The sequence below is a fragment of the Pseudopipra pipra genome, chromosome 7, assembly GCF_036250125.1.
Source record: "Pseudopipra pipra isolate bDixPip1 chromosome 7, bDixPip1.hap1, whole genome shotgun sequence".
NCBI lineage: Eukaryota > Metazoa > Chordata > Aves > Passeriformes > Pipridae > Pseudopipra > Pseudopipra pipra.
The window spans coordinates 14,400,889-14,425,822 of NC_087555.1; the positions used below are offsets into that span (position 1 = coordinate 14,400,889).

Genomic DNA, 24,934 nt, shown 5'->3' on the forward strand with positions numbered 1-24,934 from the left:
GAACATTCTCATACAAAAAAAGAAGGTTTGCTGCACAAGGGTCCACAGCTGGGCTAAAATCTTTGTAGTTAAGCTGTTTGAAATGACTGACACACATAGAGTGAAGGACGGAAACTTACAGACTGCAGCAAACAATGTGGCTGTGACCTCAGTGTCCCAGCAGTGCAGAACAAATGCTTGAGAGCACCTCACCCGCCTCCTTTCCCTCCATGCTCAACACATTTCCTTAACTGATGAGTCAGGGTGCTTTTTTGACAGTTTTGAGCAAACACAAACTGATCACTGGCTTTCTCCAGCACACTGGGCCACATTCTTCTCCTGTATCAGTCATGGACTCCTGTAGCATGCTTGATCACTGGCCCAGATAGACTCTGTGGGTGGAGGCTGATGGAAAATTCATAACAAATTATATGGAATCACTCCCATTTCTGATTCCTGTAACTGGGGAAGGGTTGTTGCAAGGCAGTTGGCTTGAACAGCGCCAGCAAGGCAGAGAAATGCTGTAACAGAAGTCTGGACAATTACACTTGGGAAGCTTTTCTAGTGTCCAAAAGCTTCACTCCTATGACACAGCTAAAAGAAAGCAGATTTCTGCCACACAATTATATTCCTTGTCCAGTTCCTAGCAGGGACAATGTTATCCTACCATATTTTCCCAAGAAGGCAATACCTTGACCTCTGTTTTACCTCCTCTGCACACCAAGGATGATTTAAACTAAAATCCTTTATCATGCTGATTTCTCCAGGTGGTTTAGGAAACATCTGCAACCTTCAAGAAAAATAGGCCTGTTTGCATAAGCAGTGAAGCAAAGCCTAACACGAATTGCTATCTGGGGACATGACCAACCTTGAGTTAAGTGGAGGTCAGATTAGCAAGAGCTTTCTTGCAGTTCATTATAAAAATCAATGCAAGAGAGGCAGGAAGCTGAACTGCACAACCCTCCTTTTTCTGCCCAGCATCTCTGTGTCACCTCTCCCCTAATAGAAGCTACACTGAGGGGGATCTGAATCTCTACAACTCGACCAAAAGCAGAGCTGACAAGTTAAACCCAAGAGCAGAATTTTCTTTGTCTTGTGCCCACAGAGGCTGGCATCAGATGTTAACTCCATAAGAGCTGACAGGACTGCATTCAGGTTGGCACTCGGCAGCAATACAGGAGCAAGAACATTTTTACAAGACCAGCAGATTTCCTGATAAAGGAAATAAAGATAAAGGGTGATCCTGTGTAAGCAAGAAAAGGGAGAAACACAACCTGAAAAGGAAGTCAGATGGCAATTAATCCAATGTGATGATGGAGGAAGAGGTTCCTGCTTCACAGCCTTTTCAGTGGCACTCTGAAAAATCTTTCAGGAGCTGTCCTGTGATGGACAAAAGAAAAAGAAAGAAGTAGGGAAAAGCATGTGAACATGCAGCACTTGATGCTGCTTTGGCTGGCACCCATTTTGGAGGAGGAAAAAGATTCTTTGAAAGGCTTTTAAGTTATTAAGTACAACATTAATCTAGAGCTCTATAAAATCAGCACTCTGCCTTTCCAGCATTTGTATGATCAATCTCAGGCTGACCCAGTGCTGAATGAACTGAAAGCATCTGTCAACTTCTGATGTAGATTATATTAGACACTGCCCTCAGAACTTTCAGGATAGAGAATCCCTTTCTCAGGGCTTTGTTCTATGGTTTTATTTAATTTCATTATATTATTACTGATACTTCTGTTTTCTCAGGGGCCAAATCAATTTCATTCCTCTCGGTTTACTAGCATTTCTCAGTCATTCTTTCTCTTGCAACCCCACAGCATGCCAAGATTATACAGCAAGAGAACTGGTGCAATTCCCACCCCACTTTATTTCTCTCTTTCTCTCTCACACTCACACATACTTCTCACAAGATGTATCTGCTCTTCTTGACAGTTATAGATATAGCTCAAGGGAAGGAAAGACACTTTGAATAAAAATACCTATATATAGAGAAAGGCTTTGTCCTTGTGTCTCCAAGATCTTATCTAGTTAGGATCCCTGAAGAAGCATTCCACTGGATAACAGAGGCACTCTTATCCAGCTCTGGCTGCTATTGGAAAGGGGCTGGTCTTTGACTAGCTGATACCCAATAGTTCATACATATATCACTGAAAGGTTTTGTTGCTTCCTCTGCAATGATTTGGCCAGAAATCCAAAAGCAAATGTAAAAAAGGCATACAGATTAAATCTACTTTAATATGACTACTGGTTGAGTTAGAAAAAGTACCCAAGATAGGCATGTGCTTAAGAATGTGGAAGGTAAAAAAACCTGGATGTAAAATTCCTTGGCTGAGTCAACATGGTGCCAGCACGATTCTCCTTAAGACCCTTGCTCAGAACTTCACTACTGGCACTTTCAAACCCTTCTTTTGTTTCCTCTTAGCTTCTCTTGGACACCGTTATCCAGGCTTCCTCCTTTGGTGAGGTTACCAGTTCATATTTTGTCTCCATGACTTGTCCTTTCACTGGGTGGAGATACAGTTTCCTTACCAGCACACTCAGCAGGACTGTAGTCACTAGATAGGCAAACCTGAGGGAAGAATCAGGAGAAAAGAATAAAAACCTTGCTATGATGTAAATGTGCCAAAGGACAACAGCTAGCTTGGACAGGTTGTCCCAGCAGTACCAGGAAGATGCTGAAAGCACCTCCTCTCCTGTTCTGCCAGAGAAACTCACAAAGACCCCCTTTCCTATGCTCACCTCAGCTCCGGGCACTCCTGGCTTCCTGAAAAACCCAACAAGGACAGGTTTTTCATGGCTGATTCCTCATTGAATCTCTCTGGGTCAAACCTATGAAAAACAAAACACACTAAGGCTTTCTGTTCAGGCACAGCACCCTTTTCCCATAAACATGGGCACACACTCGAGTAAGAAACTGGCAACAAAATACAGAATCTCACTAATTTGCTCTCTCTAAATCGTGCTGCGTAATTCCACACAAACATATGAAGCCAATTGTGCATCCACTCCATTAATGTTCCCAGCTGGTCAGCTGTGTCCCATCTTGGTCAAAATGCTGACAAACTCAGTTAGTGTGAGACAGGGCTGGAACTAACATGCATTACCCCTCAGCAGTGGGTATTTAGCTTGAGTACACAGCTGAGCTAATGCTGCTACCTGCCCTCTATTCCCCTCCAGGGCACACGCAATCTCATTTGCCTCCCTCCCTCTCTCCCTCCGAGTCCCTTCCTTTTTCACTTCCAAAAATATTTCCCTTTTCTCCTTGCCTCTCACACTTCTCTTCAAGCAGCTGGTGCGTGTATGTGTATGTGCTGGGGGAGGGAAGACGGTGACTCACTCAAGTGAGAAAAATGGTTTCCAGCTTTAGGATGGTAGAAGCTGTAAGAAAACTATTATCCAGGGCTGGCATGAGTTAAAACAAGGGAGACTAACAAAATATAATTCAATTTAAATGTTACAAAAAAAACACCTCCAAACAGAAAATTTGATGGATGGATGGATGGATGGAAGACAGTTCTTTCCCTTTCTGCTAAACCTTTCTGCTTAATTCTTCAAGCCTTCATTTCCCTGCCTAAACATCCAAGCTCTGCTTCTAACACGGTGAAAGGGCATGTGGGTGCTGACCCTCAGGAAAAGCAGCATCAAACTTACATTCCTCCTGAAGTGGCAAATTACAGATATAATAGGAGAGAAAATGGAGCTGCCTAGCAAATAAATACGGAGGGCAAACAGCTATGCACAGTGTTTCTGTACAGTAGATAGGTGAAAGCATCACACAGAGCTGATCTCCTGTCTCTGTCACAGAAATACACATCTACTTCAGGCTCAACCCCAGTCTTCCTGGAATAAACACACAATGTTTATAGCAGTCCTCACTGTCTCTCCCACGAGGCCTCAGCAAACCTAAACACTGTCGTGTCCTATCCTAGCAGGGAATGCCTGCCAAGGTGCTTGTAGAGTGGTGCATCAGTGCCTGAGCCTTTTCTAAGAGGTATACTCACAGCACCAGACAAGTGCTGTTCTAAAGGCTCTATTCCTTCTCCTAAATCTCGGCTGTCTTTTCTCTCTGTCTAGAATAACTGACCCACATTTTTTCCCAGCCCAAGTGAAGTAAGTCAGATACACGTTAATATTTGCCACCTGGAGGCCACAGGAAGCTACAGCAATTTTTTTCTTTAACCTCCAAAACACTGGCCTGGATCCTGTTCTGTTTTCACAGACAGAAATAATGAGGCAGCATTTTCCTTCCCCCTGAAAAAACAAAAATTTCAGACTGACATTTCCTCTCTTGTATCATTGTTTCATGATGACAAGCAGTGATTCCAAAGCCATTCAAGTCACTGTTTCACAGAAAACCTTAAACAGAATTTACCAGCATTTTCCAGGGAAGCTCTTTGTGTGTGCACAAAAAAAGTTTTTATTAAACTCTAACGCACACACGCACACAGGCAGACTGGAGCATGGGAGGATCATGACTTTAATTGCTCCGAAAGCATATCCATGGAGAAAACCAAACCAAAACCCTAATAAACTGATTTTCTTACACTGCCTTTCATCTCCAAAATCTGCTTAAGGCAGGCCTTGCAGCCTAAAAGGCTGTGCTTTAAGATCTAATTTAAAAAAGGAAAGGAATTAGTTGCAATAAGTTGATTCTACATACTTGTATGGTGATGGCCAAGATGAACTATCCTGCAGCATCACACCAAGAGCATAAAGCACAAGTGTCTGCAAAGAAAATTATGACATTTATGTCAAAGCAGAAAGAAATGCACAATTAAAGACACCTCTGGACAGCTCTGCTGGATGATGATTACTTTGTAGACTACTCATATTTAGGTGGATTAAAAAGACAATTATGCTATATTCATCTACAGATTTCCATAATCCATGCCCAGATGTTAGGATTTTAACTTCTAAGAATCATGCTGTGACTGTTAGTGGTTACAGAGGGTCTGACCCCATTTCTCTGCTCTTGCTGGCATGTATGTATGGGCTACTTTATTCTCTGCAATGGAAGGTGATATGAAGAGTGATATGATCAGGCCTTAAACAATGTTCTTTCATGCACAACTGAGCTATAAGCCCCTTCAAAAGATTACTCAGACCCAGAACTGGAAGCAAATCTGCTCAGCAAGAGAACATGAATTCCCAGAGCCTCTCCTGCAGAGGAACTGCAGGCAAACTTTGAGCTAAACTGTACTTTCAGATGACAGAACAGCTACTCAGGTTGAACAGTTTCAGAAGAAATGGTCTTCCAGCCTCACCCCTAGTCGGGAAAAAGAGGAAACAGCAAACTCCCCCTACAGGAAAGGAGTGGCCTAGTGCTCCCAGCAGGGCCCTACCTCTTTGGGGATAGTGTGTTGGTCGACTCTGCCCTCCAGCTCCTGCAGCTGTGCAGCAATGGGAGTCAGCTTTGCTGTTCGCACTGTCTCACACAGGACTTGCCGACAGTATCTGCAACCAGTAACACTTGGTTAGTTTAACCCTCCCAGAGAGAAGCTTGTCCACATCCTTGTGGCAGCAAGGAGAGCTGAGTCACCTACTGTATTTTTTTTCTGGGAAGGAGGCCCAGCTTTGCAAGAAGCACTAAATCTCATTAACAGCTTTTACGGAAGGTTATCGAAATCTCTCTTCTTTCAGAATTTAAACCAAACTAAAACTGCTAAAAAGCACAGACACACCAGCCCTTTTCCTGGTTCTCTCACCCATATAAGAAGCAGCAAGAAACCCACACATTTGATACTCCCTAACACTAGTCCAAAACCAAAATGCACCCAGTTAAACCAACAGACGCACAAAAAATAAAGGCACACTGTTGACTAGTCATCATCCAGTGGTCCTTTGAAAAGAAGATTGGTCCATGTTTTCTTTCTAAATATGTCAAACATGAATCTAACCAGGAAAATGACTGATTACTTCTACTTTTGGAAGACTAGGACAGAAACCAAACAAGACAGTTAAGCAAACAAATTTTGGCCCGGCAGCCAGAGCTTTCCTCTACCAATGAACCTAAAGGGCTTTCAAAAGACACCCTGAAATGAGCACCTTGGTCCCCATGTCTGGAGTCCTACAGCAGATTCTCTCTGTGTTGCAAGTCATCCTGTGGTTTGATCGCTTCCAGAAAAAAAAAAGGGAGTAGCTTTTGGATGCCTTCTCCTGGCCCAGTGTAGGCTAGGCATCAGGTTCCATGTGAAACCCCTGTCCCACACCACATGACATAGCCTTCCTCTGCAGTTCCTTCTACAGGACTCACCTGAGCTGCTCAATTTTCTCAAGTGTAATTGGTCCCTTCCCCAGAATGCGGTCCACTTCCTTGTAGAGATTCTGCTGGACATCTTCTGAGGTTGTCAGGAAATAGACTGCCCAGGTACACACTGGGGAAGAAATCAAGACAAGACTGGACCCAGAATATTCAATCCTTTACAACCTGCATTGTTTTCTTACTTCCTGTATTTTCAACGTTACTTTCTGACCTGAAAAAGGGTGACCTCTGTTCACAGCAGGCTGTGCTGATTCTGTATTCAGTGGTAGGAACAGAGCTGAACTCCTGTGTAGTAAGAGACCCTGCAAGCTAAAATTCTCTTTCTGATGCTGTGAGGAGCTTAGCTCCTGACAAGGAACTCTCTGCAGCAGGTTGGCCAGCACTTGTCTCCACTACATCTCTTTTATGAAGTACTCAAGATATCTTCAATAGCAGAGTGAAAAAGAAACCTTGCATAAGAAATAAGTGTGTAGGATGTAAAGCTACAAGGAAATGTTTCTAGCACTTAAAAATGTCTGTCTGTGAGAACTATCTGGAATCCATGTGTATTCAAGCCCCTTAAAATGCAGTCTTACTGGAGTACTTGCAGAGGATATTCCCCAAGGAAGAGTATTATCATAGTTGCCTAATTTATTTTCCACATTGTTTAACACCTAGATGCACCTCAGAGGTTTTCTTTGGAGTCCCAGCCCCACTGGCTGAGATACAGGGCCAGATAACCATCCCCTTATCATAAGACATTTTACACAGCTTCAGCTAGTATTTTTATTTGTATTTTTTTGCCACAGTCTTTGCACAAATCCCAGAGTACTCCTTTGAATGTCCTCCATACATGAAACATACCTATCCCCCGGAAATTCAAAGTGGCCAGGCAGATTCCAACATTCTACTATAATTTCTTTCCCATGTGCCTGAACCTATTTTACAACATGATCTTTGTGGGTTATACATTTTGATGCTTTTTCATCAAATGTAGCATCAGTTATCTGGGGTTAAGAGTGCAAGCAAAAAGCAATGGGAAGAAATTCCAAGGTTCACCAAAAGACTGGGAAGGCTGTCAAACACAGCTTGGTTTCAATTCAGTAGCTGTGAGGCTGTGTCAAGAGTCTGATGTAAAAATTAGCTTCTCCTATATGTTTGTAGTTCAGGAGAAAGAAAATGATGAATACAACTTTTTATTAGTCTAGGATAAGTCTCATGTCATCACACAGAGTTTTAGGCATCCAAGTGTAAGGATGGGAAGTTACCTACAATCTGTACTTACAGTTAGCAGTGATAATGCATCCTGCCAGGGTGAAAATCATTGTATCTTCCAGAATCTAGGAAATAAAATCTACTTCAGAGACTGAAGTTTGTAAGACTGTAAAGATAAAGAAGAAGTGGCACATTCTCCACTCAAACACATGAAATCCCTTTAGTGCAAAGAGCAGGATATAAATCCAGAAGACATGGACTGAACTCTCTGTAGAAATTCCACTGGAATTGCACATGAGACATGCTTAATATTAACATATTTCTGGTTTATAAAAATAGCTATGAAGCAGTGGTAAGGAAAGCTACCAAAGTCTAATGCAATTAAACATTGTAGGAGTGGAAAAAAGAACTAGAAATCCTGCTTTAGTAAAGAATCTGAGCTAATATGCAATAACTTACACTAATCAAATGCTACAATGTAATGAGTTGCCCATCTATCAAAACTCCATTACTGTGTAATGATATAACAGCTGCACAGACCTGCTGGTCACTCAGGCTCCCTTGCAGCAAGATGTCTACAAAGACATGCTTGTTGAATGATCTGCCTCGGCGCTCTTTTGTAACTTTCCTTAAGACGGATTCCATCTCCACCAGAGCTTTGGAACAAAAAAGAAATGTTTATTTTAAAATCTGGTCATACTGGTGCTGCAGAGAAGCAAATCCGTCTCCTCAAGCAGATTTTCAGACCAGCTGTCCCTGCTGGGCTCAGTTACAGAAGCAGCCTCTGTTACATGTTACTGTCAATCTGAAAGGCAGCATCTCCAATTTAGTTGAAAATGTAGAAATCAAATAGCACAGGTTGCCTGTAAAAAGCCATCCTTACAGGTATAACCAAGATGTGCACTCTATGAGCTGAAATCACTTAAGGGGAAGTCAAATCACAATGTTTAACCATCAGAGAACATGTTTAATCAGCCTCCATGAAAACATGTATGAGCCACATAACACTGGTTACCTGACCTGGAGGGCTATAATTACTACAGTGCCACAGCACCTCCAGCCACTGATGGTGCCCCTTTTGCCAGAGGTTCTACAGGCATGGAGCAGGAGGATGGCTCTGTGCTAAAGAGTCTGCATAGGCAGAGAGAGGAGGGTGGGGAAAATGTGGGAGGGTTTTGGCACAACAAGTCCACACATCTGAAGTTGTCTGAGTGCCCAACTCCTGGTAACTATTGTGAGAACCAAGGGGAGTTAGGGACCTAGATGCCATTGGCTGCCTGATTTAAATGACCTACTGAAGACTATCCAAGAACAAGGAAACACTGAGTCTGGAGGATTTACAAGCAAATCCTTAGTTCCAGATCGAAGCTACTTTTGTTTAACACCTTATCAATCAATACTGAAAGGGTTTAATTATTAAGATCAAAAAAAGACAGGACAACCAAAAAATAAAATTACTTACTATAAAATATATGAGAAACAAAAGTACTGCCATAACAGACCTGAAAATCATGTTACCTTGTAAGAGCACATCAGAGGCTATCCCATGGAAAGTATCCCTCAAAGCAGCACCTCTGTACTTGTGTCCTCCAGCCTGTGAGTGACTGTCTGGCAGCGCATTCCCCAAAGGTGCATCATATGGATGCCCATACAGGCCAAATCAAGTGGCTCCATCTCTCTCCACCTAGCACAGTTGCTTGCCTCCAAGAGAGGTCAAAAGTTGACACTAGGGAACAGAATAGGAAGGGAGCAAGCATACCCTGACACTTCACCTCTATCACTCTTCAGACTGGATAGACCCTAGAATTAGGCCTGGAACTAGAGTTCTAGTCCTACAAACTTCTCAAGTAATGGCAGGCTTGTCGCTCAACTCCAAAACAATGATCTTATGTGAGAGTAAGTACAACACATCTGGTAGCTTATGGCATGATGACCAATTCTGAAGAAAAGCCAAGACAGCTGGGCAAATTAAGTGCTTTCATAGACTAGCTAATTCCTAAGTATTAATCAGAGTAGGAGGAAAACTGTGATTTTGGGAGGAACCTACCATCTTCATAGTGCTTCTTCCTAGTCATGTTTTTGTCAAGAGACCCATCCAAGAAACCTTTCCCAATCTCTGACCAGATCTGAAATGAGAGAGAGAACAGTACCATCACTCACCACAGGCTGAGACTGCTGGGACTATTCTATTCTTCCCTACTCAGGAAAATGAAAACACCAAATAAAATTGACTTCCCATGAACATGGAACTGGTCTTCTCTTTAGGATACCACGTCCCATTTCAGATACTACACCTATTATAGCTGAAATTAAGTGGAAATGAAACAACTGTAATTACAGCTGTAGGGGAAAAAGGCATGGGAATCTTAAATGGGAGATGGAACTGTTTCTTTCCTGCCCTACCACCAGCAGATGTAACATCCTCATATGTGGGTACAGCTTGAGATCTCCTCAGATTTTGTCTTCTCCATGATGTCAGAGAGCCTTCAGAAGATCTTCAAAAATAAGTTCCACTGGCACTCCAATGAGAGTTTAACTGACTTAGGTACCAAAGATCTCCCAACTGCCTTTGGATTCAGGTTCCTGATACCCATGGATCCTTTAGAAACACTTCAGACTAATGACAGCAGGACCAGCAGTAGGATCTTTCTAACTATTTTAGCTTGGGACAATTGAGGCAGAGCCCTCAAGCTCTTACCTTAAAGTCTCAGCAGTAGCTTGTACTAAACTGCACACAGACACAAGCTCTGTGCTCTTAGTTTGGAAAAATATAACAGGAAATTTCCTGGCTCTTTATGACACTTACTGCATCATGGTGCCTGCGGAATCGGATGACTTCCCGGTCATCTTCAAAGCTGCTGCCCATAGCTGTCTGCGTGACAGACTTCATGGCAAAGCCCAGCATGTGCTGGCAGAGTGGCACATGTTGTGACTCGGGAAGGGAGAGCCATTTGGCTAGCAGCTCTTCTGACAGCTTGAGAGGGAATGAACAATTAGTTAGAAGTAAGATCAGCAGTCTATTTACCAAACACCCCCTGGAGACATTCCCACCGTAAGGCAGCTCTGAAGGCAGACCACACTTTCATGGCTATGGCATGAAGCTACACTCTTTCCAGGCTTTTTTTCCCTTGTTAACCTAAACAGTAACATTTTAGCCTCAAATCTTCTGCCTCTTTCAAGGTTTTCTCCCAACAAGGCAGCCTTATCCTCCTCTCTTGTTCCGTCTGTCACAAAAGAAACCTTAAACCCTTTAACACTAATAGCTCCAGATTGGGAAAACACATCATGTTCTGGATGCTGGACTAAATCAACAGAACAGTTCTTCATCTGTTTGTGGTCCCAATAGCTGGTTCCTTGCTCCTCCCCCCTGTCCTGGGAAATATATCTAGAATCAGGGTGCTGCAGTATCTTTAACTGCATCTAGTATCTTGGCATAAAAAGGAACCAAGCTCAGCCCTTCCCCCTGGCCCATTGGAGCTAAGAGAAACCAAATATTCACACCATGCTTGAACAGGTAGGGGCTGTTTGCTGTCTCAGATGCTTATAGTTCCAGCACTAATTGAAATGCAGGTCCTTTATCCTAGTGATCATTCTCATTAAACTTTCCCCTGTGAGACACACAGGGCTTCTCTGCTGTACAAAGGCAGTTACACACCTTCTGGATGAGAGCAATGTTACTTTGCAAGGACTTGGTCACACCGTTTTCATACAGCTTTCTCCTCATGTGGCTCTCTCCTGTATCCCCATTCAGGCTGGACTGGTATCTCAAGAGGGACTTCAGCATTGTCTCAAAGGGATCCACTGAAAGCAAACAGAGGAAACACCATTCAAAAGTCACACTACACAGGGCTGATGAAAACAGCAACCTCTTTAATTGGGTGCTGCTACTTCTGGGCAGTGAGCAAGGCACAGCTCCTTCCCCTAGGAACACTCTCTTTGGGGTGTCAAGCTTCTCTTGCTCAGTGTGGGCTGGGACCTCATAAGGTCTCTTTTCTGGGGCAGGGTGCCATCCTGTGATCAGCTCTCCCAGCAGAGCTTGCCTGCTGGCTCTACCAAGTAACTCTTTAAGTAACAATGCCTTCAGAGCTTCTTCCCAGTTTGCCAGTTCCCAGGTGGTTGTGCCATTGCCTTGGTGACAGGACTGAGTAAAGCATGGTCCTTCCCCTTCTCCAGCCTGACCTGCAGCCCCTTTAGCACATTACCCCTTCACATCTGGTGTGCCCTCCTGCCCTGATCAAGGCTATGCACTCAGGATATATCAGCTCACACGAGAGATGTAGCCAGAGGCTGCTCTCTGCACTCCTTCCCTTGCTTCACAGCCCCAGAAAAACTTATTTGATACCCTACTCTTCCTGCATGATTTCTCTCGCGTGCATCAAATTCCCTGCTGATGAGCTCTTCCCAAACCAGCAGCTGCCTCTCTGTCAGGGCTGCCTCCAGCAGAGAAGCTCTGAAGCTCTTACAGAAAACAGTACCCCAGTAAGCTATAGAATGCTTTCTACTGCTAATTGCCTTCTTTCCATCTTCCTTCCACACAGACACTTGCAACAGTGTACAAACTAGAGAAAACCACATAACTTCCATATCCATGACTCACTTCAGTTAGATTTTTAACTTTGAATTTCACCACCAGGGACTTCTATTTAATATATTTGCTAAAGTATATTAGGTGTCAATGCAAAATGGTGCAAAAAAGCATGGCATTATGTTTTTCCCTTTCTGTAAACCTTTCAGTGGGTCTTGCAGAACTGGCAGAATCTTTAAGGAACTATTTGGAAGCAGCAATCAGGGTTTTCAAGAGGGATATTGTCACTGTTTATCACAGTCTTATTTCTCCCAGATGGAGAGTGAAACCTCTGAGGCATCAGAAAACATCAAGGCTGGGCTAGACACATATGACTCTCCCAGCTGTGGATGTATCTAGGATTCCCTGCAGAGATCATTTTGCCACTGGACAAACATACAAGAAGAGACAATTCCACCTGCAGAGGACTTACTACCTAATGGCATAAAAGCAGCTAACAAGGCCAGAGGCATGAATATGGTAATCTTTCCTAAATGTTTTTCTCTCACATCTTTTCCCTTCCAATGTTTTTAAGCTCTGGATCTCACCCTCTTTCCCACTTAGAATTACAAGGAGTATGAGCATGTGTCTTTTGGCACAGCAGATGGTACCTGTGGCTCTCCACGTGGAGCAGGCTGTTATGTGACTCTAGCTGCTGCTGACAATTCCTCCTCCAAGGTACTTTGTCATGGACTGGCTGCTGCTATTCATGCCATAGTTCCCTGCCGACTGGCCTTGGCAGAGCTTGGCACAACACTGGGTAGCCAAAAAGACAGATGGCAGGTGGTAAAGCCCACATAGCAAATCCAGAAAGCAGAGGCATCTAGAGAGGCTGGAGGATGCTTAACACCAACACCTGCTGGAACTGCAAAGTATTCCTGGTGCACATGAGAGCAAGCTGCTGGATCAGCCACAGGCTCCGTTTTTTCCTCCCCTTGTCCTTAGTCCAAACTGGCAGTCCCACACAAGTGATACACTCACTGCTGTGCTCTCAGGACTGCAGCACCCAGGCTGCCCTCTGCTGAGGGCTGGCTCTGCACCATTTGGGAAATGGCCATTTCTCCACAGCTGCAGGAGGCCAGTGACTCCACAAGGCACAAACTGTCTCTGGAGAGAGCTCTGTTCTGCCAGCACTTTCAGACTTCTTCCTTTCTCCTTGTCTTGAAAATATCTCCAGGGTTACATTTTCAGTCCTCTTAGTGAAACATATAAAAATTTTGATTGATCCATTCATTTACAAGGAAGTCTTCTCCCTCTTCCCAAGAACCTCAGAGTGCTGTCCTGGATGCCACTGCAAGTACTGAGAAAAGATCTAACTGGATAGTCAAGCCAGATGCCAAGCAGAACTGGACATCAGAGATGGAAAGGATCTTTGAAACTACACAATACAAATGGTTCCAGAACAGCAGTGAAGCTGTTCTGCTCAGACAGGTCAGGACCCATAGTTCCATCTCCAGCATTCAATGTGCTTCAGGTTCATTGTCCCCACTCAAAATGGAACATCAACTCATGGGAGTTTTCCAAGTGGGTGTCTGAACGTACTGCTCCTGGCAATCCCGCATTAGTCCACCCTCTTCACATCCACACTCTTTGCAGGCCTGGACTCCTTCCCCAGAGCCACTCAAGGGAATCACCAGTATCAGCAGCAAAGTTTTACTTCCTTTGAATTCTCCTTGCAAATTAATCACAACCAAGTTTTAAGACACCATGAAAACATACCAATTTCAAACACTGTTTTAAGCATAAGGAAAAAGTCTCCTGGCATTGGAAATATTAATAACTATGAATGCAATTAGTCCAACTTCAAGGCTCTGATCTGAGATGCACTATCTGCACCTCTCTCTCTTTCTGTCTCCAAGAAGTTTGGCCATACCTGTGACACACACGTGAGTTGAGAAGAACCTTTGTACGATACTTGGAGCCAAACCCTACACCTCAACCTTGGAAACCAACAGGCAGGCAACTATGAAAAGCAGCTCTGGCCTCAGGCACCCTAGCAGACTGAGGAAGTCAGATGGCAAGGGTGTTCAAGTGGGGCTGAAGAGTCAGAAGTTGGATATAATGCAGTCCACTGTGGGCTGTTTCCTGTCCCACAGCACTGTGTGCATAGAAGAGACACAGGCAAGATCACATCTCCAACAAAACTGCAAGCTGCCCAGAGCCAGTTCATGGCTTAGAGCAACCACAACCCCTATTCTCACTCCATAAGAAATGGTACAGGAAGGGTTTTGCTACAGCTACTCAGCTATGTTTGTTTATACCTCAACGCTTCAGGAAATACAACCAGTAAAAGCCATCACCTCTAAAAAAATTTGAGCACTTCTGACAAGCACCCATGCTAAAAGGAAAGTACTGATACAACTAATATCTCTGCTTTTTCAGGTCCGAGATCATGAGAACCCTCCTTCTCAAGCCTGCTGCTGCTGCCTTTATGAGGGTCCCCCCATAAGCTCTTCCTTCTGCCGGGATGAACACACTTTCACTGGCTTCTGCACAACTGGCTTCCCACTTCTCTGATAACACTGGCAGCCTTCATTTGCACTTGTTTTATTCAACATCATGCCAGAGTACAGAGGTTAGAGCCACACACAGGATTCCAGGTCTGGCTCATGTTCATCTTGTGCAACAGTCTAGATGTTTTCCTCTCTTTACAGAAAATACATGACTCAATGTACCCTTTCTTTTTTCATCCATGGCCGTGTGATGACTGAATTGAGGGCAATTCATGCAGCCTGCTTTTCCCCCTCCTCTTCCTGTTCCCGCTACCCCAGCTCTCAGGGATAACCATCTCACTCTCCTTCCCTGTGGTGACAGAGGGTTCCAGCATAATGCCATCAGGACAAGATGCTAAAGTTAAGTGGGAGTATGTCACCTCCCCAACACAGTATTTCATTTTACCAAGACAATCCACCCTTCCTTCCTCTTTCATCTCTCTTATGCCATTATGATGACCCACACAGTGTCCAAGCAAATTCTGAACTGAAACCTTAACAAAAACACAGTTCTATCACTTTCCTTGTCTATAATTCTAATTATACAACATGCATCCTATTCATCCTCATGCTTAAAAATACATGTTTAGTCCTTGGCATAGCAGGATGCTGGGCTAGTCTGTAGTGGCCTGGGTCACTTAATTTCCTGCATGTACGTCCAGGCACTGTATTTATCTTTCTCTGGTATTCAAATACTCCCAAATTCAGAACACTTCTGAGAACTTGCCTGCTCAGGGGCCTGTCACCACTTCTCTGAGCTTTGAGAAAGTGACTGTCTGCTCAATTTTCCCCAAACATACTTGAGAACATCTAGATCTTTCAGGGTGGTTTTCCACCTTCTGGAGTGTCATCGTTATCCACTGTGTCTTGCTGATTCTCATTAACTCCCACTCCTTTCCCAGACTGTAACCATATTTTTTTTGAGTCTGTCATGCAACTGTACATGAAGCTTACCCATCATGACCCCAGCATAAAGTTATCTGAGATATCTGCCTGTGCCTAAAGACAGCCTATGGGATCAGGACAGAGGTGTGCACCCAGCACCTCATTCAACCTCGTAAGATAAAAACCACAAAAGCAAGGGATTAAACCCAAACATCAACCGAGTTAACTCACTGACTGTGATCACCTTAGGAAGCAAAACGCCCACCTAAGAGACTTACACCATATTTTAAAATACCTTCCCAGGACTAAGATGATCAACTCAGCTACCAGCACCACCACCAACTTGAAAGACTGAAAGATCATTAAAGGTTTTCAGCACAAAATTCTACACACCAAAGAAAAACAAAAGTTAAAGAACTTCTTCAAATAGCAGTTTAAAAAGCCTCTTTGCTGAACTATACAAGGCAGTTATCATAAACTAGCCTAGTTGTTTTCAGACTTAATTTAGCAAAATTTCCCCTCTTAAACCATATTTCAAATTGCCTTTAAAATGTATGCCAAGTGGCTACTTGCTCTCTCAAGTGACTAATGAGCATGATGCTTTCCATAAACATTTGCCTGTAGAGAGACTGTAAAAGACAAGAGTGCACTGATTTCTTGATGGCCATTGGACAGCAGTAACTCTTCGTCACTGACATTCAAGTCCAGGAAGCAGGAGCAAAGCCATACTTGAACCATCATGTCAACTGCTAACACAGTCTCATTTTCTTTCGACTTAGAATGAAACCCCAACTGCCTTTGACATAGGATGCCCAGCAAGGCCGGAACAAATGGACTCAAAGACAATGCAAAGGGCACTTACACAACCGGTTGGGGTTAATATGTTGTTTCAGGAGATCAATGGAGCCGAGGCTGACGACAAGACGCCTTCCAAACCAGAAAGAGACCAGTGGGCCATATTTCTCATGAAGGTTCACCAGAAACTCATGCAAACTCCTGCTGGCAATGATATCTGGCAGATTGCCATCCCTGAGGAACATAGAGGATATCTGGTTATGAACAGCATCCTCTGCCAATGCTGAACTTGATCAATGTGGAGATGGAAGTGACTTACTTTTCATCCGTTGGAGCCAGCCCAGGGATACCTGATGCTTGCCTAGATGCCTAGAGTAAACGAAATGCATCAGTCTATGGGAAACTTCAGATTTTATACAAGCCCCACAGCTTTTCAGCAGGAGAGATGGATTTTCCACACACATACTGCTGCACTACTTACAAACATTAAACAAAAGCTGGATATGCTACATCTGCAGGCTTCAGACCTGCTAAGCCGATAAACTGCAAGCGTGTGCCTGGTCCCACTGGCTAAACCAGGATTATTCATCTGGTTAGATGAAAGATGTCTGTGTAAAGATTTAAACGGTCAGGTTTGCAGTGTGGGATCTTACACACGGATTTTGCCCTGCAGACCTGCAAAACTGCACGGTGAGCAGACAACGCCTTTGGTAAGCGGATTCACTCCAGGGAAAGCAGGAGGAGTGCCGCGGGGTGCGGTGCCGCGGGAACGCCCCGCACGGCAGAGAACGCTCCCGATGGCCCTGCCACGTCCCCGCCTGGGCCTGGGCCGCGGGGGACGGGCAGAGGGCACCGCCCGAGCCCGGGGCCGTGGGATGGGGATGTGGCGGGCACCGTGGAATGGGGCCGGGGCCGGGGCCTGCTCGGCCGCTCGCTCCCCGCCCGCTGCACCGGGGGCCGGGCCGTGCGCCCCCCACCCCGCCGCCGGCAGCATTACCGGGTACAGGTAGAGCACGGCGCCCACCAGGATGAGCAGGAAAGTGACGGCGAAGATGGCGAAGTCCAGCATGGCCGGGCCGGGGCGGCGGCAGCAGCAGCACCTCGGCTCCACCCCGGCGGGGCAGGAAGGGGCGGACCGGGCAGGGCCGGGCAGGGCAGGGAGCACGGCTCGGCTCGGCTCGGCTCGGGCGGCATGGGGGGCCCGCGGCGCCTGCTGCTGGTGTCTAACTCCACCCTGCACGGAGGGGGGTACCTGGGCCACTGCCAGCAGCACATCCAGAGCTTCCTCGGGCAGTAAGCGCTGTGGGGGCTGCGGGAGCCCTCCCGGCCCCAGCCCCCGCCGCGCCGACCGCTCTCTCCCCTCTTTCCTGCCAGGAAGGTGAAGCGGGTGCTGTTCATTCCCTACGCCCTGCACGACCGCGACGCCTACGCCCGGACCGCCAGGGAGAAGTTTGAGAGCCTGGGTGGGTAAGGCCGGCCCGGCTGCCCGCGGCTCCCGCAGCCCCGGCCGTGTGCGGGGATGGGGCGCTGGGACCCCGGGCCGGCAGCGCTGCAGGGTCGGTGCCGCCCGGCACGAACGGGCGCAGCGCTGCAGAGGGGCCTGGCTCGGCTGCTGCGTTACAGTGGGTCAGCAATGGAAGCGAGAGCAGCAGGAGCCGTCTCCAGACTTCTGCCTAGAAGTAGATGCTTTAGAGGCCTCCAGAAGAAATCCTGCTGCAACACTTCTACCCACTTCAGGGAGGAAGATTTTATTCCTAAATACTAAGTTTAATCACATGAGGGAACATTTCTTCCCGTATGTGCTCAAGGCGTGCAACCACTGGTGTGAAGACCATTTCTATAAAGAACTTCAACCAGACAGATAGTTCCTCAGTGAACAGCAAGATAGCTTTTCTTGGAGCAAAGATCTTTGCAGAGCAGCCTACAGCAACACCTCCACCCAATATCTATCACTGTTGAGGGTAACTTTGGACCTGTTATTGTAGTAATAATCAGTACTCGCCTCCCTGGGCAGCAAACTTTGCTCTTTGATTTGCAAAAAGATTGCTGCTCTCAAATGTCCATGTTCTTCTGGCTCTCCTGATGCTTCCTGTACTCAGTGACCCCAGCAAGGCAAATCTGTGAAAGCCATTTCAACAGAAACCACACTCAGATTAGATATTTGCACAAGTAATGATAGACCAATGACAGCACATCCTATCAGACTTCAGCACAGCCAAGTTCAAGACTGACAGCTTTTTCCTTATTTTTTAGTTACCTGGTAACATTGTGCCTCAGCCTGCACCTGCTGAGTGAAATGTTCTGCTCTTAGACACTGAACACATATATCCACAAAACAAACATTTCCTTTGGTATAGCTGGATGCAGAAGCCCTGCAGTAATGTAGGACATACACTCTGTTTTATGTTGTAGAGTTCTCAGAAATTTCCCTGGTTGTCTGGCAAAAAATTTGGCTCAGGGTGGGGGGCAGGGGGTGGGCAGGGAGAGATTGAACATACCACATTCTTCCACCAGACTGACGTGGCAAAGGCAAATACTTTTTCATTTAAGGTTATGGGCTGGACAGCATTCACGAATCTTGTGACCCAGTGGAAGCTGTAAGGAAATCTGAAGCAATCTTTATTGGTAAGTTTTACTTCTCACTTCCCATTGATGGTTTATGTAGGGCACTTGAATAGTCCTGCTCAGAACTTGCACTATAGACCAACAATTAAAAAGTCGGGCCTAGAAATCATTAGAAACTACAGAAAACTACTTTAATTGGGAGACTGAAGACCCTAAATTTAGTGATAGGCAGGGAAGTAGGAGAGATTTATTAATGGATCTTCCACAAGTTTCAAGTTATTAATTTGAACAGTACTTCAGTGTAAAAACATGATCATCACAGCTGTATCATCACTTTATCAAGCCTAAGAAGATCTAGTCCAAATACCATGCTCCTGGTATTAGAACAGTCAAACAGCCAGTGTCAGCCTTACAAGAAGGACTCAGGGTATGAGCCCATGGCCTGCCCAATGACTGTTCTTGCAAAGATTCTGGTTTTACTGCTGGTCAAAGCAGGATAGTACCATGAACAGAGCAGAGAACTCATTGAGCCTGCCAAGTTTGTAAAGGCTTTAGTTAAAACTGGTGGTGAAAGCATGTTAAATAAGCTGGACTTTCTTTCTGCAGGAGGTGGGAACACATTCCGTCTCCTGAAAGCTCTTTATGACAACAGTCTGATACACGAGATCAGGAAAAGAGTTCTTGAGGTAAAACTACGGGACTCTGGTCAAGTCTAAATGGCAGGATTTCATGCATAAGCTTTTGTTTAGACAAATCCAAATTGTTTCTAATATACTTCAAATGTTGAGCCATCTCAGACAATCTGATTAACTGAAAACTGTGGCCATATAAACCTGCCATTCAGTCATTGAAATTACTAAGGTCAGCAGTCTGTCTTTCTAGAACAGTTTCCTAGATGTGGGACTGCAAGACCTTGAGATGTACAATGCTGTGAACCTTAGAAATAAGTCTCTCAACTTGAAATATCAATGAAGAACAGTGCAGGACTTAGTCTATGTCCAGAAACCCTGTTTTTCAGTTTGAGATGTCCACTTTGTGTCTTTTTGACAGATATAGATGTGTTCACATTACAGCTTGTCTGCTAATAAACTAGTGATAAAGTTGGATCCATACATGCCTTTTAGGCAGTGTTCTGTTCATGTTGAAAATTACATAATTACTTTGCATATCTCCTTGGAATTGAGAGGTGTGAGTGCCACTGAGCCCTTCTGCTCAGCAGCCCAGTTCTGGCTTGTGAATCTCATAAGGCACAGTAAAGACACACCATCTCTGGAGGAGAACAGAAGAAAGGTGTTGCACTAGCAGTGTGGAGCTGCAAATGACTTCAGACAGATTTATATAAGCCCAGTAAGGCCAGCTGCCAAGAAGAAAGGTTAGCTAGGCTTGTCTTAATATATAGAAATTTAATGTCTGTTGTGGGCAGAAAATCCATAAAATGTTCAAATACCAGTGAAATCTGGATAATTATTTGGTTATATTAACACCAACTCTCTCAAGATAGCTTATTTTTACTAATGTTTATTACCTGTGAACTTGCATGCTTGAGTGGCATTCTTCCATGTACAGCTCAGTATTCAGTACTAATACCTAAACAATGCTAAACTGGTCATGGTACTCGTAAGCTGATGCTGTGATAACATTATATTAACTTCAGATGGACTACTCTCTTCAGAAACTAGTTAAAAGCTAGTTCAGGTAATTCTTTAACTGCAATGTAGACAAGTCTCACCTCTCTTAATAGCGAAGTCCAGGATAAGCACTGACAACCTTCTAAGTTCTCTCTTGTGATGGGGTCACAGAGCTGTGAGTGCAGGACGTGCAGCAGCTAATTCTCTGACACAGACAAGCTATTGTTCTCCTCAGAACCCGAATCTTATTCTTCTGCTTGTCACCTGTAAAGTTAGCAGTGAGATGAGCTAGAAGAACTAAGTCTGATCTGATTGCTGAGTCTGAGACTGACAGAAGATGCTATAAAATGCAGTTCCTAGTTGTGATACAGCATACTGATCATTGCTTTTGTCTTTCAGGATGGGATTCCTTACATGGGATCCAGTGCAGGAACTAACGTTGCTACCATCAGCATCAACACCACCAATGACATGCCAATTGTTTATCCACCTTCCCTGCAGGCCCTAGGTTTAGTTCCTTTTAATATTAATCCCCACTACCTGGACCCAGATGTGAAAAGCACTCACATGGGTGTAAGTAATGCATGCCAGAGCTAACACAGTAACCAGGGTGCAGAGGTGTAACCATAGCGTGCATTTGTGAGGCCTTACAAAGCTACAGAATGTCAAACATCTGCACCCTAGAGAAAGTGGAAATGCCAGTGAGGCAGTAACACTTTACTTCATTCTAAACTTTTCTTTGCGTGGGAAGAGGAGTTGGCAACAGTATTACTGAAGTGGAATGAAGTATTTTTCACAAACAGAAGCGCTGCAATGCCTGAAATACTGTTGCTTGATACCTGGCATGGAATGGGGGAATTAAAAAAAAAAGAAAAAGATAAACCTAAAATGTTAAGATGTGATTTTGGAGGGTCTGAAGAAAAACCATCAGAACAGGGAGATCTTGAGATTTCATGCAGTCTATGGTGTAAGAAAATACTTACTTGTGTCCTTGCAGGGAGCACACCCTCTAATGTCCAGTACTGAGCAGGCACATGCACTAATTTAGCTGAAAGAATAACACTTAAGCCATCAAGCACAAAGAGATGTGTATGGAGGAGCTGCTTCTTGAATAGCATGTCAACTACTTCCCTGGAGAACAGTTTTTGTGGTGCCTCTTTTAACAACCCAAATACTTTCCTCCTTGTAATCAAAATGTCATGGTTAGAGGAAGTATTAAGAATTAGGGAACTATGTAGAGATGGTGGACATGGGTGTGCTTCTAGAGCTTAGCTGAAGTTGTAGGTATTCATTGAATCATCCGGTATTAGATAAGCAGGCAGTCTTCTCCCTATAAATAACTTTTGCTATTTCTCTAAGAGGAGGCTGGAAGCTCTGTGCTGTACCAAGTCCCTGCTGTGTTCCTGTGTTTCCTTACCCATAAATCCTTCTGGTTTGATTTCTTTAACTACTGTTGCTCAGTTCAGCAGCAAACCTCAGGAAACATGGTAGAAGGAAAATTCTTCAGTGTAATACCTACTTGAAGACAAGCAAATATTTAATATCACTGGAAATCCATGGTTCACTACCCTCTTTCATGAAAATGGCACCTCAGGCTTTTGCTTCCACCACTTTCCTCAGTGTACGCAGAGATAGTAGTAAAAAAACAACAAACAAAGAAACAAACAAAAAGGATGAATTGAGTGGAAATAAGTTTTAAGGCATTTCTGGTTTGAGATTGTGTGAGTTCTGTTTGATCAGCCTGCAGTAAATTGCCACTAGAGATGAAAGGTAAAATACATAGCTGTTAGAATCAATCTGCCACTCCATTCTGCTTGAGGGATAGAGTGCCTGCTTTGTTTAATGTTATGAAATTGCTTGGTGTCACGCTACTTGGATAACTCCAAGTCCTACCTTATGGCCTGGGAAGCTAAATCTACACTCATTATTGCAGGAAACAAGAGAGGAAAGAATCCGCCAATACCATGAAGAACCAAACACCCCTCCAGTTCTGGTGAGTAGTAGTTCTCAGTCAGGAAGCTCATGGCTGTAGCATGATAAACATTTTAAATGCATTCATGCCAGCTTTCAGCGTGGGCTCCCCTGCCTGACAAGCCTTCCAGAACGGTGGCATGGAAGGTTAATTATATTCTTGCTAAGAGCTTCAACCTTGGATTTTGCTTGCTTGCAGAAAATGGGTTAGAGCAAATTAAATGCATACTCCATGTTATGTTGCTAAACACTATATTTCAGGCAGCTCTGATCTTCCCAGTCACTGGCCACTAATCATACATTGTACACTGGGGTGGTGTGCATGCAGATGGTACAATACATATACAATATCTTTTTGCAAATCTGTAATCTCCAATACAGTTTCTGAATTTGCACATTCAGTAGAATATATGTCATTTCATTATGTCTGTCTAGGGAACTGGGACCTCTGTGTTTCCTGTCCCTGTGCTTGATCTTGGGAGTAAAACGTCTGTGTTTTAACAAACCCAGCTGGCTGTTGCTTGGCCCAAACTGGATCTAAGAATGGTGGGGTAGTAGAAGTAACTGTGGGGAAAAAAACACACTTTCCTCTTCTCCTTAATAGTTCCTCCTTTAAAAGTGAAAACTGAAATAAACAAGAAAATCAGCTTCTAAAACAAGATTACTCACTAAATTTTGTCTTTCCAGCTTTGTTAGGTAAGCGAGAAAGTCTAGTCTGTAGTCATGGTGAGATGCACTAAGACTGGCCTGCTTGTGACAAGCATTCTACCCTGTCAAATAGCTCGAAAATCATGTTAAATGTTTCCACCTACATTAGGGCTTGCGGGAAGGTGCGATGTTGCTAGTGGAAGGAGACAAAGCCACACTGCAAGGATTGACAGGAGCACGTCTGTTTTTGAGGTAAATGCTTCATTTGAATTGTTATCATCCTTCAGATAGAAAGGAAGAGAAGCTTTTGTTAGATTCCTGGTACATGCTGCCTGTCCCCCACATCAGAAATTACTTAATCCCTTGGTTCCATTTTTCTTTGGGGAAAACATGAGTAGTTTTACGCTCCAAAGGAGCAGACAGTATGACAGCACTCTAAAGGAAGTCTAACTTACACAGTTAAGTGCTGTGGCATTGCATCCATTGATGCTTATGCTTCCAAGTTCTAGTTACCCTTCACAGAAAGAGCCTCAGTAGTCAGCTCTGTTATTGAAAGCCAGGGGAACACCGGTTTGGTCCTAATGCATGGAACTCCAGAACAAGGAAACCCATGTCTTTATTCATATGAACATTAGTAATGTTCAAATCTAATATGTATGTGCTATAATGTGGGCAAGGAAGGGAGTCAAAACTCTGCTTGTTAAGAATAAGGGTGCCTGGTTCCATCCCTAGTAACAGATGGAAGCACAGTAGTCCCAGCTCCTGTTAAAGCTCACAGCATGGTTTGTCTTGTTTAAGGGGTAAGAAACCAACTGAACATGAGCCTGGAACAGATTTCAGTTTCCTCCTGACTGACAGTAATCCCCCGAATCTGTAGCCTTCCATTTCCTGCAGCACAAATTACTACATGGAGAAGACAATGAGGAAGAAGGAAAGAGATGCTTCTAAGTCCCAGGGTGGGTGGGGAACCTTATCTCTATTTATAAATATGTATAGTGGGCTTTTTTCCTCACCCTGATTCATGTCCTGGACACCTCCTTCCCAGCAAAAAGACATTTTTTATTGCAATACTTGAGTAATCAGAGCTATTTGAAATCTGAAAGGGTCTGTACATTCATGTATCCAGTTTGATTCCTTCCCCACCGAAAAAAAAGTTAGTTTAACACAATTAAGACAGGACAGCGAGTCAGCTGTTCCTGCTGCATAGATTTACCTGCTAAATGAAAGAACTGTTCCTTCAGTGTACTTCCACACTTCATTTCATTTTTGTGCTATTAATAAATGGAGAAGTTATGCATTCAATTACTTTTATTTGCTTCAGACTCATGTTAAATATATACAATGCTAATTATGTACAAAAGTGTGCATGTTAAAAATTGTCAGGTTACAAACTTGCAAATCCTAGAAAAGTGCAAAATTTTAAAACATCTTCCACCATGCTGTACAGGAAAAAAATCCATCATTAGCCAATATACACACTCTCAAAACAAAGTAAGACACACAGTATACACTTAAAGCACCCAGAGGGAAAAAGATATTGCACAGAAGACTGACAGCAAGTTCATTACAGTGCCTGAAGGCTCATTTTTGAAAGTGGCTATTTCCAACACTCCTCAGACCTAACATTAACTCTTTAGAAAGGCATTTTTTGGCATTTAAAAATCCATTTGTAATCACATAATTGCACAGTCTGTAAGAATTATCAGAAGATATGGTTAACTGTTGCTGTAAGGCCTTTGCTTCCACTCCCTCATTAGCTTTAGTAAAAATTCATCAGGCAAACTGAGTAGCATCACAGTTTCCATCAAAACACTGACCAAAGGGAGGTAAGTCTTACACATAGCATTTCTCTAAGCTTATATCAAGCTGCTCCTGCATAGTAAAGGTTTGAATCAGAATACTTATTGCAAGTTTTCCTTGAATTCTTTTTTCCCCTCATGGCTTTCTTTAAGCG

General features: G+C 44.0%; 2 protein-coding genes across 7 annotated transcripts; one reads left to right on the plus strand and one right to left on the minus strand.

Annotated features, from left to right (window-relative positions):
* Positions 1–2,191: 2,191 nt before the first annotated feature.
* Positions 2,192–17,546, minus strand: LOC135417078 (cytochrome P450 20A1). 6 transcript variants are annotated; one of them, XM_064660684.1, is made up of 13 exons: positions 17,421–17,546; positions 16,488–16,537; positions 16,236–16,402; positions 11,088–11,233; positions 10,239–10,406; positions 9,480–9,558; positions 7,973–8,088; positions 7,503–7,557; positions 6,230–6,350; positions 5,319–5,430; positions 4,637–4,701; positions 2,716–2,805; positions 2,192–2,545 (listed from the first exon to the last, which is right to left on the minus strand). In XM_064660684.1, the coding sequence occupies exons 4-13, from the start codon at positions 11,214–11,216 to the stop codon at positions 2,395–2,397; spliced, it is 1,086 nt and encodes a 361-aa protein (XP_064516754.1). In that variant the 5' UTR covers positions 11,217–11,233; positions 16,236–16,402; positions 16,488–16,537; positions 17,421–17,546; the 3' UTR covers positions 2,192–2,394. The 6 variants fall into 6 exon arrangements, with proteins under 6 accessions (XP_064516754.1, XP_064516750.1, XP_064516751.1 ...); XM_064660680.1 differs by lacking the exon at positions 17,421–17,546 and adding an exon at positions 17,193–17,292; XM_064660681.1 differs by lacking the exon at positions 17,421–17,546 and adding an exon at positions 17,166–17,287.
* On the plus strand, positions 17,344–24,282 carry LOC135417082 (alpha-aspartyl dipeptidase-like). Its single transcript, XM_064660692.1, has 8 exons — positions 17,344–17,461; positions 17,543–17,631; positions 18,719–18,793; positions 19,340–19,419; positions 20,761–20,934; positions 22,295–22,354; positions 23,150–23,232; positions 23,779–24,282. Exons 1-8 carry the CDS (start codon positions 17,361–17,363, stop codon positions 23,855–23,857), a joined length of 741 nt encoding a protein of 246 aa, XP_064516762.1. The 5' UTR covers positions 17,344–17,360; the 3' UTR covers positions 23,858–24,282.
* The last annotated feature ends 652 nt before the right edge of the window (positions 24,283–24,934 follow it).

Coding starts and splice junctions, on each gene's coding strand:
- LOC135417078 (XM_064660685.1), bottom strand. CDS start 16,757: ATGAATAATCCTGGTTTAGCCAGTGGGACCAGGCACACGCTTGCAGTT. Junction 16,538..16,649: donor CCAGCTTTTGTTTAATGTTT/GTAAGTAGTGCA, acceptor CGTTTACTCTAG/GCATCTAGGCAAGCATCAGG. Junction 8,089..9,479: donor GAAGAAGCACTATGAAGATG/GTAGGTTCCTCC, acceptor TTTGTTCCAAAG/CTCTGGTGGAGATGGAATCC.
- LOC135417082 (XM_064660692.1), top strand. CDS start 17,361: ATGGGGGGCCCGCGGCGCCTGCTGCTGGTGTCTAACTCCACCCTGCAC. Junction 17,632..18,718: donor GGAGAAGTTTGAGAGCCTGG/GTGGGTAAGGCC, acceptor TTTTCATTTAAG/GTTATGGGCTGGACAGCATT. Junction 22,355..23,149: donor CAAACACCCCTCCAGTTCTG/GTGAGTAGTAGT, acceptor CACCTACATTAG/GGCTTGCGGGAAGGTGCGAT.